Consider the following 13,350-nt stretch of genomic DNA (forward strand, 5'->3'; position numbering starts at 1 on the left):
CGACCCCCAGGGGTTTCGCCTTGCCCCCCCCCCCCCCAGCCCATGCTGGAGCAGCCCCAGGAGTGGCCAACACCAGCTGCCTGCACCACGGCATGGCACAGCTCAGGAGCTGTGGTGAGCCCAGGCACAGGGGGACAGGCAGAGCATGGTGCAGCCCAGCAGCTGCAGGTAGCTGGCACTGGCCACTCCCGGGGCCACTGGGGCAGCCAGGGCTGCCTGGGGCAGCCAGGGCTGGGGTAAGTAGGGCCATGGCCCTTTCCCCGCCCCCACAGACTTACCTGGTTGGGCAGGGGGGCATCTATGCTGATCGCATAAGAGCAAATTTACCTTGCATATAACAAATTATGGGTCTAAATATGCTCATTGCATAACAGTGAATTTGCATATAAAGAACCCACATAAATCAAGGGAAACATGTATCTACCATACTGTCCCATAACACGAGATAAGTGATACCAGCTACAAGGCCCCAAAGCAGCAAGGGAGCTGAGTCCCAGTTTTGGAGGAAGAGATCAAATTAGAAGAAGGCCCAGAAGGCTATGTGAATGTGTGACCACAGGGAGACAGCCAACCAGAGATAGCCACAGATGAAGAGTCATCAGGAGTCATCCAGGGGGAAGGAGAATACAAAAGCAGAGACTTGAGAGTAACAAAAGGTCCCTCCCTGTCCCTCCTTTTTGTCTCTCCCTGTCCCTTCTCTTCCCCCCTTTCTTCCTTCTCTTCCTTGAGAGGGATCCCCATCTCTGTCCCCCAGGAAGGACTCCCTGGACCAAGAGCATACCAGCAGCCTATCTCATTCACTGCACTGGAGGGGGGCTGTGGGCCTCAGCATTCCACCGCCAGCCTGCTGACACCTAAGAGAGAGAGCCTCAGAGTGGAGCCTACATCCTGACCAGATGTACTTTGACTCTGATGACAGCCCTAGGATTGGTAGATATAGAATCGCTTGGTTGTTTGTATTGTTGCTTTTTTGTTATCACTTTGTATCAATAAATTCACCTATTATCAACTGGTGGGTGTTGAGGTCGGTCTGAGGGTTGTGCCCTCCCTGTCAAAAGATCTGAGGGGCATGAGGAGGAGGTTCAGTTCTGCAGCTGCATCCTGGTCCATGACCTTCACTCTTTTTTAAGGGTCTTGATGTTCCACTAATCAGGCTATCCCTTCTTCTGCAGCTCTGCTGTCTGTTAGTGGCTCCTGGTAATGTAATGCCCATTTCACAGCCCTTCTGACTGTTTTAACTAAGTAAAATGTTAACTCAGATGAACATAAACTCAGGTGTGGAAATAAGTTTCAGTGAAACACTGGATGCAGTATCAAGATGCTCAAGAAGGCTAGATTGCGTTGTATGAGTCTGAAAAAGCCATGTACATTTAACTCTAATAAGTATAGGACTAATATAACATATTTCCATTATTTTTGCCTAGTTGATTGTGGGGGTTTTTATACATAATATATGATATAGTAAATTAAAGCACGTTCCAATAAAGTTTTATTTGTTTTTGGTTCCATCTTAAGCTGAATAATATACAGGCAGTCCTTGACTTACAACATTTTGAGTTACAACATTTCTCACTTACAATGTTTATAAATTGACACCGTTTCAACTTTCTGATGCCAGTGTCGACTTTACAACGCTTGATCTGACGTGACACCACGTCAGCAAACAAGTTCACTGCATCACCCATCTCCCTGGAGAACATCTGTCCAAACTTCCTTGGACACTTTCTTTAAGAAAGCAGATGAGACTCCAGAAAAACTTGCAGCCAAGACTCCTGAGAGGACTCCAGCCAAGAACCCTTCAAAAAGTCCAGCAAAGTCGCCTCAAAAAATTCCTTCTAAATCAATATGATTGCTATTTACAATATAAATACATTAATGTAGCTATATTATTCATCTATAATTGATTGAGTACAAAATTCTGAGTTACTTTGGGTGAAAATAGGGTATGGGTCCTTGGTTCAGGAACCAATTCCCCATTTATAACATTGCTTTTTTATGAGAAAATCGGTTCCGAGTTGCAACATTTCAACTTAAGACGCGGTTTTCAGGAACCAATTGTGTCGTAAGTCCAAGAACTGCCTCATATATTAGTAAAGTCTCTAGTTTCTGTTTAATTGTAGAAAAGAAATTGGGTGGCAATTTGGGCAGCAGTAGCCACAAGATCATCGAGTTCAGCATCTGGACAAAAAGAAGAAAGAGCAGCTGAGTAAGGACCCTGAACTTCATAAAAGCAGACTTTGACTCCCTCAGGAAACTGATGGGCAGGATCCCCTAGGAGACCCATCTGAGGGGGAAAGGAGTCCAGGAGTGTTGGTTGTGTTTTAAAGAAACCTTAGTGAGGGTGCAGGAACAAACCATCCCAATGTGCAGGAAGAACAGCAAATGTGGCAAGTGAACAGCTTGACTTAGTAGGGAATTCTTCAGTGAGTTAAAACACAAAAAGGAAGCTTACGAGAAGTAGAAGCTTGGACAGATGACTGGGTAGGAATATAACAATATTGCTCAGGTATGCAGAGATGAAATCAGGAAGGCAAAAGCACAATTGGAGTTGCAGCTTGCAAGGGGCGTGAAGGGTTTCTACAAGTATATTAGCAACAAGAGGAAGCTCAGGGGAAATGTGGGTCCCTTACTGAATGGGGGAGGCAACCTAGTGATAGATGAGGAGGAAAAGGCTGAAGTATTCAATGCCTTTTTTACCTCTGTCTTCACAGGCAAGGTCAGCTCCCAAACTACTGCACCTGGCAGCACAGTTTAGGGAGAAGGTGAGCAGCCCTCAGTGGTGAAAGGACAGGTTAGGGACTGTTTAGAAAAGCTGGATGTGTACAAGTCCATGGCGCCAGCTGCAGTGCACCCGAGGGTGCTGAGGAAGCTGGCTGATGTGTTTGCAGAGCCACTGGCCATTATCTTTGCAAACTTGTGGTGATCAGGGGAGGTCCCAGATGATTGGAAAAGGGCAAATATAGTGCCCATCTTTAAGGAAGGGAAGAAGGAGGATCTAGAGAACTGCAGACCAGTCAACCTCACCTCAGTCCCTAGAAAAAACCTGGACCAGATCCTCAAGGAATCAATTTTGAAGGACTTGGAGAAGAAAGTGATCAGGAATAGTCAGCATGGATTCACCAAGGACAAATTATGCCTGACCAACTTGATTGCCTTCTATGATGAAATGACTGGCTCTGTGGATGCAGGGAAAAGAGGGGATGTGATGTCCCTTGACTTTAGCAAGGCTTTTGATATGGTCTCCCACAACATTCTTGCAAGCAAGCTAAGAATGGATGAATGGACTGTAAAGTGCATAGAAAGCTGCCTAGATCATCAGGTTCGATGGCTCATGGTCTAGCTGCCAGCCGGTATCAAGTGGAGTGTCCAGGGGCTGGTCCTGTGGCCAGTTTTGTTCAATATCTTCATTAACGATCTGGAAGATGGCATAGAGTGCACCCTCAGCAAGTTCATGGGGGGAGTAGTAGATACATTGGAGGGTAGGGCTAGGATTCATAGTGATCTAGACAAATTGGAGGATTGGGCCAAAAGAAATATCATGAGGTTTAACAAACACAAGTGCAAAGTCCTGCACTTAGGATGGAAGAAGTCCATGAACTGCTATAGGCTTGGAACCAAGTAGTTAAGCAGCAGCTCTGCAGAAAAGACCTGGGGGTTACAGTAGACAATAAGCTGAATATGAGTCAACAATGTGCCCTTGTTGCCAAGAAGGGTAACAGCATACTGGGCTGCATTAGTAGAAGCATTGCCAGCAGATCAAGGGAAGTAATTATTCCCCTCTATTCTGCAATGGTGAGGCCACAACTGGAGTGTCCATTTTTTAAAGGATATGGATAAATTGGAGAGAGTCCAGCAGAGGGCAACAAAAAAGGTTGGGGACTGGGGGACATCACTTATGAGAAGAGGCTAAAGGAACTGGGCTTATTTAGTCTAGAGAAGAGAAGACTGAGGCAGGATTTGATAGTAACTTCTAACTACCTGCAGGGTGGTTCCAAAGAAGATGGAGCTAGACTGTTCTGAGTGGTGGCAGATGACAGAACAAGGAGCAATGGTCTCAAGTTGCAGCAAGAAAAGTTTAGGTTGGCTATTAGGAAAAACTTTCTCACTAGGAGGGTGGAACAAGTTACCTAGAGAGTTGGTGGAATCTCCATCCTGGGAGGTTTTTAAGACACAGCTGGACAAAGTCCTGGCTGGAATGATCTGGTCCTGTTTTGAGCAAGGGGTTGGACTAGATGACCTCCTGAGGTCCCTTCCGACCCTAATTTTCTATGATTCTATGAAAAATAATATATTGTTTTATACATGATGGTGCATCACCTTATCTGCACCTTCTTTTCAAAATCCAAGGTCCACCCATGATTGAGGTTCTATGCAAACAACAGCAATACAGAGCATTTTAATGGGGTGAGAGAAGTTGTTTGTTCATATGAATGAAATAGACTCCTTGGTATCATTTTGGTTTGGGTTTAATACATTTTTTAAAATGCTATAGATACAAGCCAGCAAAACTAACTCCCACACTGTGAAAAAGCTGAAACAAAACCAGTTCCATCTGATTTTTTGACACATCCTTCTGTAGACTGGAAGCTGGTGTAGTGTTTGCAGAATCAGGATGTTTGTTATGAATGGTCAAAAACCAGCAATTATTCATGTTCTGTAATGTTTTATACATGCAACCACACTAAAATCAATCAAGTCCACACCGTAAAATGCAGTAATAAAAATACATTTACTTCCTAGACCCTTGCAACTTTATTTCATGGTTAGGATAAAGTGAGAGTGTCAAATTAACAGGCAAGGAGGCTTAATACATAAAAGGGACAGAATCTTTTCCCAGCACCTAAAATCACTAGCATCTTTCATATAACCCGTATTCCAAAGTGCTCACAGAATTATAGCATAATAAATAATAGTGATGAACATTAGAGGGGCAAGGGCAAAGAAAATTATGTTTGGGTTGTGATTTGGCATTAAAGTTATAAAAATATAAATGATGAGACATTGCAGCCTCCTACCTAGGGGAAAGAATGTTTCATCGGTCTTAGATTTTAAGAGAACAACAGACCAGCTTGCTTTACTCTTTTATATAACCCAATAATATCTTCAGAGACCCCATAATTTCTGCTTGTGCTATTGTGCATCATTTAGAAAGGCATCCAATTATGATTTAGAGGCTTAAGAGGACGGAGAATCTAATGCACCCCTAGAGCAGTTGTTCCTATGGGCATTACCCTCCTGGTAAGTGTCCCACATGGAGTTAGACACAAGTCATTGTTCTGTTATTTAGCTCCAGCTGTATTTGCTTATTTCCTGGACCTGAAGAAGGGCACTTTCTGCCTGAAAGCTTGTCTAACGTCTCTCCCAACCGAATAAAAGATATGACTGAAAAATCCTTGCTGCCAAAATATTTCCCACTTTCTTCTGGCCTCAGCTTTCAGCTATATATGTGTAACATCCATCCCAGGTGGGTTTCGGAGAACTTCACACATGGAACAGACTGAGGTGCACATTACACAGAGAGATTGCTTCATTTGCTATTTAACCAGCAGGTGACTTCAGGTGATTAAGTAGGTTATTGCCTATGAAAGCTTGTGCCACTCTGAACCACTTAGACCACTCCAAGACTGTGGTTCTCAGCCTTTTTAAGCTCAATGCACCCCTCAGAAAATGCCAGCTCTTAGGGGGTTTTTTGACTAGGGAAAAATAATAAATAATAGAGCAATTTTTCTGTTGCAAAGAGCAGCGAAAAAATCACAATAGGTCAGAGTGTTTTTAACACTGTGGATTCCTATTTGAAAACCCTGGGTTTATCTTGTGAATCATATTTACATACCTAACAGTGCTAACATTGTGTGGCACTCCATGGCACCCTTGAAATAATCTCAAGACAACCTAGGGTGCTGCAGCACCCTGCTTGAGAATCACTGCTTTAAAATGTCACACTGCCCTACTTTCTGCTTAAGATGCCACCATGCCCTACCTTCTGCCCAACTTCAGAATAACGGAATAATATGGTAACCACCTCTGTTTCTATTTAAATGCAAGCGTCCCCAAGGGTGGGCAACAACACTAACGTTATATGAAAACAAAGCCATACTTGCACAATAAACTTATTATATCTGGCCGTAAAATCCTCAAGATCACTGCATTGCCTCCTAATCTATTGATGCAGCACTTTGAATAGACTAATTAGTAGGGCTGTGCTAAATTTTGACGGGTGTTTCTTTCTGAAGCTGTTTTGACACGTTTTGAGCTTGAAACAGCGTAATCAAAATGAAATGAAAGGCTTCAAAACAGCTTCGAAAAGTTTTGAAAGTTTCTGTTCAAAGCAAAACCAGTATTACTTGGCGGCAGCGCCACTGGCAGCATGCTGTCATCCCACATGGAGATCTGGGGGTCTGCTCCCTCTGGCACAGCCCTGCAGCCCTCCTGGACCTGTGTGCAGGATGACAGCAGGCTGCCACTGCTGGCTGAGGCCAGCGCCAGCACTGGGTTCTTCCTGGTAAACTTGGGTGCTGGCACTTCTGCATGCTCCATAGCCAGTGGGTGCAGAGCTTTCAAAAAAAAAGGTCCTGCACTCACTGGCTCTGGCAGTGGCAACTGGGGCCTCTGGGCACTCATGGCAGAGCTCCCCACGCACTGCAGGGCAACAGGGATTGCCCCCCGCCTGGCACCTGCATGGCAGATGCACCATCGTGTGGATGCAGCGCAGCTCAAGCCAGGCACCATACACTGTCCTGGAGCTGTGGCAGATCCACCTGTCAGCCAGAGCTCCCGCTTTGATTCCCCAGCTCTCTGATCACTCCCCCAGGTTTTCCTGGGGGGCGCGGACCCCAGATCTGCATGCGAGGTTTTAGCAGGCTGCTACTGCCACCTGGGGAAATAGCCCAGAGCCGCCATCATCCCCAGCTGGCAGTGGCAGCCTGCTGTCATCTCACATCATCCAGGGGCCTGTGCCCCACAGGAAGAGCTGGGAGAAGCCATCAGAGCTGGGGGAAAGATTGGGGAGTTGGGGAATTGAACCAGAAACTGGTGAACTGGCAACCTGCTGAAACCCCACGCACAGATCGTGGGGCTGTGCCAGACTCCTTCCAGGGGGAGCGGGCCCTGGATCTGCATGTGGGATGACAGCATGCTGCCGCTGCTGGCAAGTGATTCTAGTTTTGCTTTGAAAAGTTTGAGGTGCAGTTTCACAAAAAACTCTGCACCTATCTCCTTGAAACATGGCAGGCTTCATGCCCTCAGAGGGGCTACCATCCCTGTAATTTTCATCTGAATCAGGCAAGAAATGACAAAGTTATAGCCATTTTCGTGATTCCCCATTATAGCATATGGGCGAAACATTGAAACAGTGAAACAGTTTCAACAAAACAAAACAGAACAGTGCTTCAAAATAGTGAAAAAAAACACTGTCCCTTTGAAATGGCGAAACAGAAGTAAAAAAGAACTGGTGCTGTTTAGCACAGCCCTACTAATTAGTGCTGCTGAGTGACAGTGCCAATTAACCTTTCTCCATGCTAAGTTACCTCTCCATGATTTAGCAAGGGGGCTGGACCAGGTCACCTCATGAGATCCCTTCCAGTTCTACTTTTCTATAATCCTATGCTGCTATACAAACAAAGCTATAGTGCCTCAGCCTAGAAGGCAGCCTACATGGAACAGCACAGTTAGCTTGAGGCCACCTCTGCCGGGCACAGTAAATTTACTGTAGAGAGAAAGAGCTTAAAAATACCTTATGCACAACTGAAATTTCCAGGGAAGTTTATAAAGGCAGCATAACAAATCTAGCTTTAGATAACAATATTTCTTGTCTATTTTAGATGCAGTCACTGGATCTTGGACTCTTGAGCTCAAATCTAACATCTAGCTATAGTGAGATATACATTGTGATTTAGGGGAATCTATCTATCTATCCATCCATCTTTCTAGGCCATTGGTTTCCAACCTTTTTAGACTCAAGGTATTCCTCAATAGCCTCAAGACACCCCTCAGAAAATGCCAGCTCTTAATTTTCACTTGTTTTTTGTTAACAGAAAAACAATAAAGCAATTCTTCTGTCCAAGGAATCCAGAAAGAGCACAACAGGCCAGCATGCTTCTGATACTATGGATTCCTCTTTGAAATCTCTGGGTTTATCTTAGGAATCATTTTTGCATAGCTAACAGTGCTAACATTACACAACATCCTTGAAAGGCCCTCAAGGCACCCTGGTTGAGAATCACTTATCTATGCTATTGTAATACCTTCATCACCAAGGAAGTCAAACACTTGATGTGCTTACAAGCTAGGAATCTATTGCCAAGAGATACACATTTCTTAAGTAAAGATAAGGAGGGTTGTTTCTGAGGGGGTAGGGATGAAGGGGCAGGAAAGAACACATAACCAAGGACAACCAACAGACAACTAAAATATACTTTCCCTGGGTGGTGGGATTCTTCTTTATTCAGTTGTTCCTGAAAGAGCAGGTCCCTGGGACTGAAACTTATTTTTAAGATCTCTCAGGGTATAAAAGGCATGGTCAGTTTTAAAGAAAGTTCCAAAAAGAATCAGCCTGTCACTGCTAGCTCCTGGAGGCTAAGTCCATTCCCAGAAAGGTTGCTTTCTTGCTCTTTACCCTTTGAATGCAGTGGGTGTTCAGTCTCTAAAACAGGAAGGTAGAACTTGTGACCAGCAGGATCAATTTCTTGAAACACGTAGGCTGGTGGTTCTTTGTAAGAGGCAAGGCACCTGGCAATCTTCTTTGGTGTGTAGCTGCTTGTGTAGATGGTTTGTCCTTCAAATGGTGTGACAGACCGCAGACTTGACCAACCTGGCTTAAAGCTCTTTGTGAAAGTAGGTGGGTGGGGCACATAATGGGTCTGAAAAGTAGTCAAGTAATCCATTGGTTCTTCTGCCACCTTTAGTTCTGGTGCATGTATGATGGGCTTTGTTTTTGTACACTGCCATGCCTTGTAGTCATCCTTCATGGTGGAGCAGCCATCAAAGGGCATGGTGCCTTTTTTAAATTGGGCCAGTGGCTGACATGACTTGGCAGGCTGGCCCTTATGGGGTGTGTAATGGGTTTGCGTAGTTGTCTTAAGGTCCATTTTCTCCACAGGAGGGACATACACAGCAGGTTTTTTGACAGATATGGGAGGGTGTGGCCAAAGCAAATATTTGTCCCGAAACTCTGTGGAAGAGGGAAATGGGACATCATGGCATGGCACTGTGTGGTGTGGCTTCATCAGCTTGGCTGGCAGGCCAGCCAGCCCCCTATAAGATTGTTTGTGGGTGGTGAGGCCATCAAATGGGGTATCAGAGGGCTTATACTTTTCATATTCATGGACAAAGCATTTCTCCGGGGGATGTGGTACATAACTCAACATATAATTTGTCAGGTTTTCAAAGGGAGTCATGTTCTTCTGGACCAAATTCAAAGGTTTGTAGCTCTTGGTGGCAACTGGCCCCTTAAACTTGTAGTCATCCTGGATAGTGGTTCTGTGGTCAAATTTTTCTTCTGATGGATGATATTTATTGTTTGGTTTAATCATCTCACGTTTTGGTACATTCCATGGCACATAGTCATCTGAAACATTAGAGAAGGCGGATTTAAGTGCCCACCTATATAGAAAATCTGTAACAAGTTTAAAAATATGCCATAGTAACTTCAGTTAGTAATTGCTATTATAATCATTGTGTGTCATTTGTGCATCAAGAGCTTCCACCTGTAACCAGCATCCCATTGTGCTGGGCATTGAACAAACACGCAGGAGACATAGTCCCTATCTTTAAAGCTTAAAGTCTAAATAGCCCAGACAGAGAATGGTACAAGAAAACATGTAGCATCCTCATCCAAAGCACAAGAAGATTAAGCGACAAATTCACAAATGGAATCTAGGAGTTAAATCCAGCTACGCCCTAGTCTAGAACCTAAACTACAGGACTGTCCTCCCTTCCCATGTCTTCCTCTATGGTGATGACCAGTTTTCTGAATTAGAAGGGAGTTTGATATCTGGCTAGTGCTGGGTTCAAACTTTGTCTTTCTTCTTGATGATACCTGGAGCTGTGCAGAGTAGTATCTTAGACATTCCTTGTATCACTTGACATGGTAGCAATGCTGTCACCATGAGAGAGAAGCTCACACTCAAAAAATAAATAGTAATAGTAGTAGTAGTAGTAGTACTGTGAAGCACTTACAGGATGGGCCCCTGTTGTAGTAGGCAGACATATAACAAAGATGGTTCCAACCCCAAACATGTAAGTATAGTCTACCTCTGAACAGGAATGTGCCCTATCTATATCCTGGATTGGTTAGTGAATTTTATATCCTGTTTTGTAAATGAGAAAACTGAGGCACAGAACATTAAAGTGAATTGCCCAAAGTTCCATTGTAAATTTGTTGCAAAGACTTCTGGCTCTCAGACCACTATTGCAACCACAAGCCCATCCTTCTTCCTTCCTATTAATCCTGTGCAATTTCTCATTGAGAGCAATATGGTTACTGGTAGGAAGTTGAAATGAAATAGTCTTGGAACTAACCCAAACCGGGGGGGGGCCTAATTTCTTTTTTTTCACTTTTAAACCACATAGAGAGTCATGAGGCAAATAACCTTCCAGCTGATTCTGTCTAGGAAGGAAGTCTGGATTTCAAAGTACTAGAAAGCAAACAATGCAATTAAGTATCAGGATATTTGACCTCTCCAATCCAAACAGTGTTATTCCCACTGAAATCATACAGCACAAACAGAATTATACCAGAGGTAAGTGCATAATAGTGGAAAGCTGAAAATGAAAACTACATTTAAAAAAATTAAATGTTTGGTCATAAGTCACTGTCCTGACCCTAAGAGCAGAGCAGCAGAAGACTGGTACTGATGCTGCTGAGGACTCTATAGCTTCCTCCTGAGCCCTCAATATACTATGCAAAAAATGCACTCACTGCAAGACTGCAGGAGGAAAGAAGGGGGCCTGCTGGTCAGCTAGCAGCGTGATTTTCCATGTGCTTTTCTGAAGTTTGAAATTTTGGTTGTTTTCGAAGACATCTGGAAGTCAGCGGCAAATTCCCCATTGAGGCCAGGATTATGTGAACAAGGAGATTTGGGGCTAAATCTAAAAAGAAATTTAGCTGCCTACCCATTACTATGGAGTGTCAAAGATATGGGTCAGATCTGCACTGTGGGACTCCTGGAAAGGCTGGGGTGAGGGAGGTGGGAGCTGGAACCCACCTTTAAACTCCGCAGTCCAGAGCCCTGCTAGGGATGTGTTTTGGCAGCAGCAGTGGGAGGCAAGAGCGAGCTGCATTAATCCCTGCAGCTCCTCATGGGCCGGATCTGGATGCACCTTGGCTGGGGGAGAGGGGGAAAGGGGAGGGTCCTCTGGTTTTTCAGCACGCTAATGTCACCTGTAGATGCGCCCAGTTGTGCTGCCACTCAACAGCTAGGCAAGTGTATTATTTTAAATCACTTGTGATTATGTTCATTCCAAAGCAAAATCATAAGTAGCCTAGGCATTCAGACTGAATTCTTAAGCAGAAATAAGTTCTTTTCTTTTATGCACAGCTCACTGAAATTGCCAAAAGTGGCTACTGAAATTCTCAAAACCTCTCAGCTGCTGCCTAATGTCCCTAGAGGACTATATTTTTGCTGCTGGGCATGTGCATAATCACTCAAGGCCTGGAACTGCTAGGCTGCTTGGAGACCTCATTCTCACTTAAGCCCTGAAAGGCATCTCAACCCAGGCATTTCTCTGCCTAGCTCCTTTGCAGGGCCAGATTTGGCATGGATTTTCAGAACAGATATGTCTAAGACTCCCTTCTACACATCACATGTATTATGCAATTTCCTGGTTTAATTGTGCAATTAATTTAGGCTGGCCACATATGCAAATTAACCATGGTACCTTTAAAAAGGTCCAACCAGCTATAAAGTTATTGCTGGAAAATGTGTAATAACTTTATAGCTGGTTTCTATCCAGCTTTGATCTTCATCTGCAGCCTGTGCCCCTGAGGCTGGGAGCCCAGTCAGGTGATTGGAGCTCCCAGCTGGAGGGGGCCTTAACCTACAGAAAAGACAGGAGGGTGTAGCCCTCCACAGACTCAGCAACATTTGTTCAAAATTCTCCTGAGCTTAATTTATAGCAGGAATATGTACCCATGTCTCACACTTCCTAGTTAAGTGCCCTAACCACTAGGCTACTGGAATGGAGTAGAGTAGTCTCTTGGTGCTTTTCCTTGAGATAAGCCTGACCTAGCTTAATTCCAGGAGAGGGTTCACAATGGGAAGCCCCAAGTGAAAAAAAGCACTTCCCTCCAGCCTGAAATTAGGCGCCAAAATATGTTTGAGATATGAGGTTCAACTCCTACCCCTCTCCTCAACCTTTCCTGCCAGCTCTTTAGAATCATAGGAAATTAGGATTGGAAGGGACCTCAGGAGGTCATCTAGTCCAACTCCCTGATCAAAGTAGGACCATCCCCAACTAGAACAACCCAGCCAGGGCTTTGTCAAGCCAAGCCTTAAAAACCTCCTAGCTCAAACTAGTTTCAGCTCAAACTAGAACTCTAGGTTGGTTTTATCTCTTGAGATTCCCCAGTTCAATCCCATAATAGTGGTCATCATGAAAGTGAGGAATCATCCAGGATTCAAACTGTTGTAGGCCTCAAATGTTCAGGTTGAACTTCCTCTGAGCCAAGGAAGTATGTCACCAAATAGTGAGTGTTACAGTGGAAATAAGTTATGACTCCTTGCTACAGAGCTGTAGCAGCTCTTGAGATGTCCACTGTAATCCCTGGTAAGAATCATCCTAGAGTCAACTCCTAGAGCCAAGGCAGAGATGGAACTCAGGCTAGTGTCCAGGATTAAGGACAACAAAAAGTCCTTTTTCAAGTACATTGGGAGCAAGAATGCTCCCAATGTACTTGAGCATACTCTTGCAGGGGCCCTACATTGCCATACACCAGGCAATGTAGGGCCCCTGCAAGACACAAACGGCAATCTGGTGGCCACGCCAGACAAGAAAGCTGATATTTTTAACAGTTTCTTTGCCTCTGTTTTCCTGAACAGGGACCAGGATATCCCACCTACCAGAGGTAGGGACAATCTTGGGGATAGCTCTATCAAGCACTGCAGATGTAGTTCAGGATCTTCTGGAAGGGCTAGACATTTTTAAATCTGCAGGTCCAGATGCCCTCCACCCAAGGATGTTGAGGGAGCTGGCAGGGGTCATTGCGGAGCCTTTGGCCCGGCTGTATGAGCATTCGTGGTCATCTGGCCAGGTGCCAGGGGATTGGAAACTGGCTAATGTGGTCCCAATTTTCAAGAAGGGGACGAAGGAGGACCCAAGTAATTATAGGCCTGTAAGCCTCACCTCGGTGCT

General features: G+C 44.7%; 1 protein-coding gene across 1 annotated transcript in view; it reads right to left on the reverse strand.

Moving 5' to 3' along the window:
• Positions 1 to 8,546: 8,546 nt before the first annotated feature.
• The window catches only part of SAXO1 (stabilizer of axonemal microtubules 1), an 11,931-nt gene continuing 7,127 nt past the window's right edge, over positions 8,547 to 13,350 (reverse strand). The window contains exon 3 of the mRNA XM_014525638.2: positions 8,547 to 9,565. Coding sequence (XP_014381124.1) covers positions 8,547 to 9,565 — 1,019 coding nt within the window. The remainder of the gene's footprint in view (positions 9,566 to 13,350) is intronic.

This window comes from Alligator sinensis, unplaced genomic scaffold, assembly GCF_000455745.1.
Source record: "Alligator sinensis unplaced genomic scaffold, ASM45574v1 scaffold59_3, whole genome shotgun sequence".
Taxonomy (NCBI): Eukaryota; Metazoa; Chordata; order Crocodylia; family Alligatoridae; genus Alligator; species Alligator sinensis.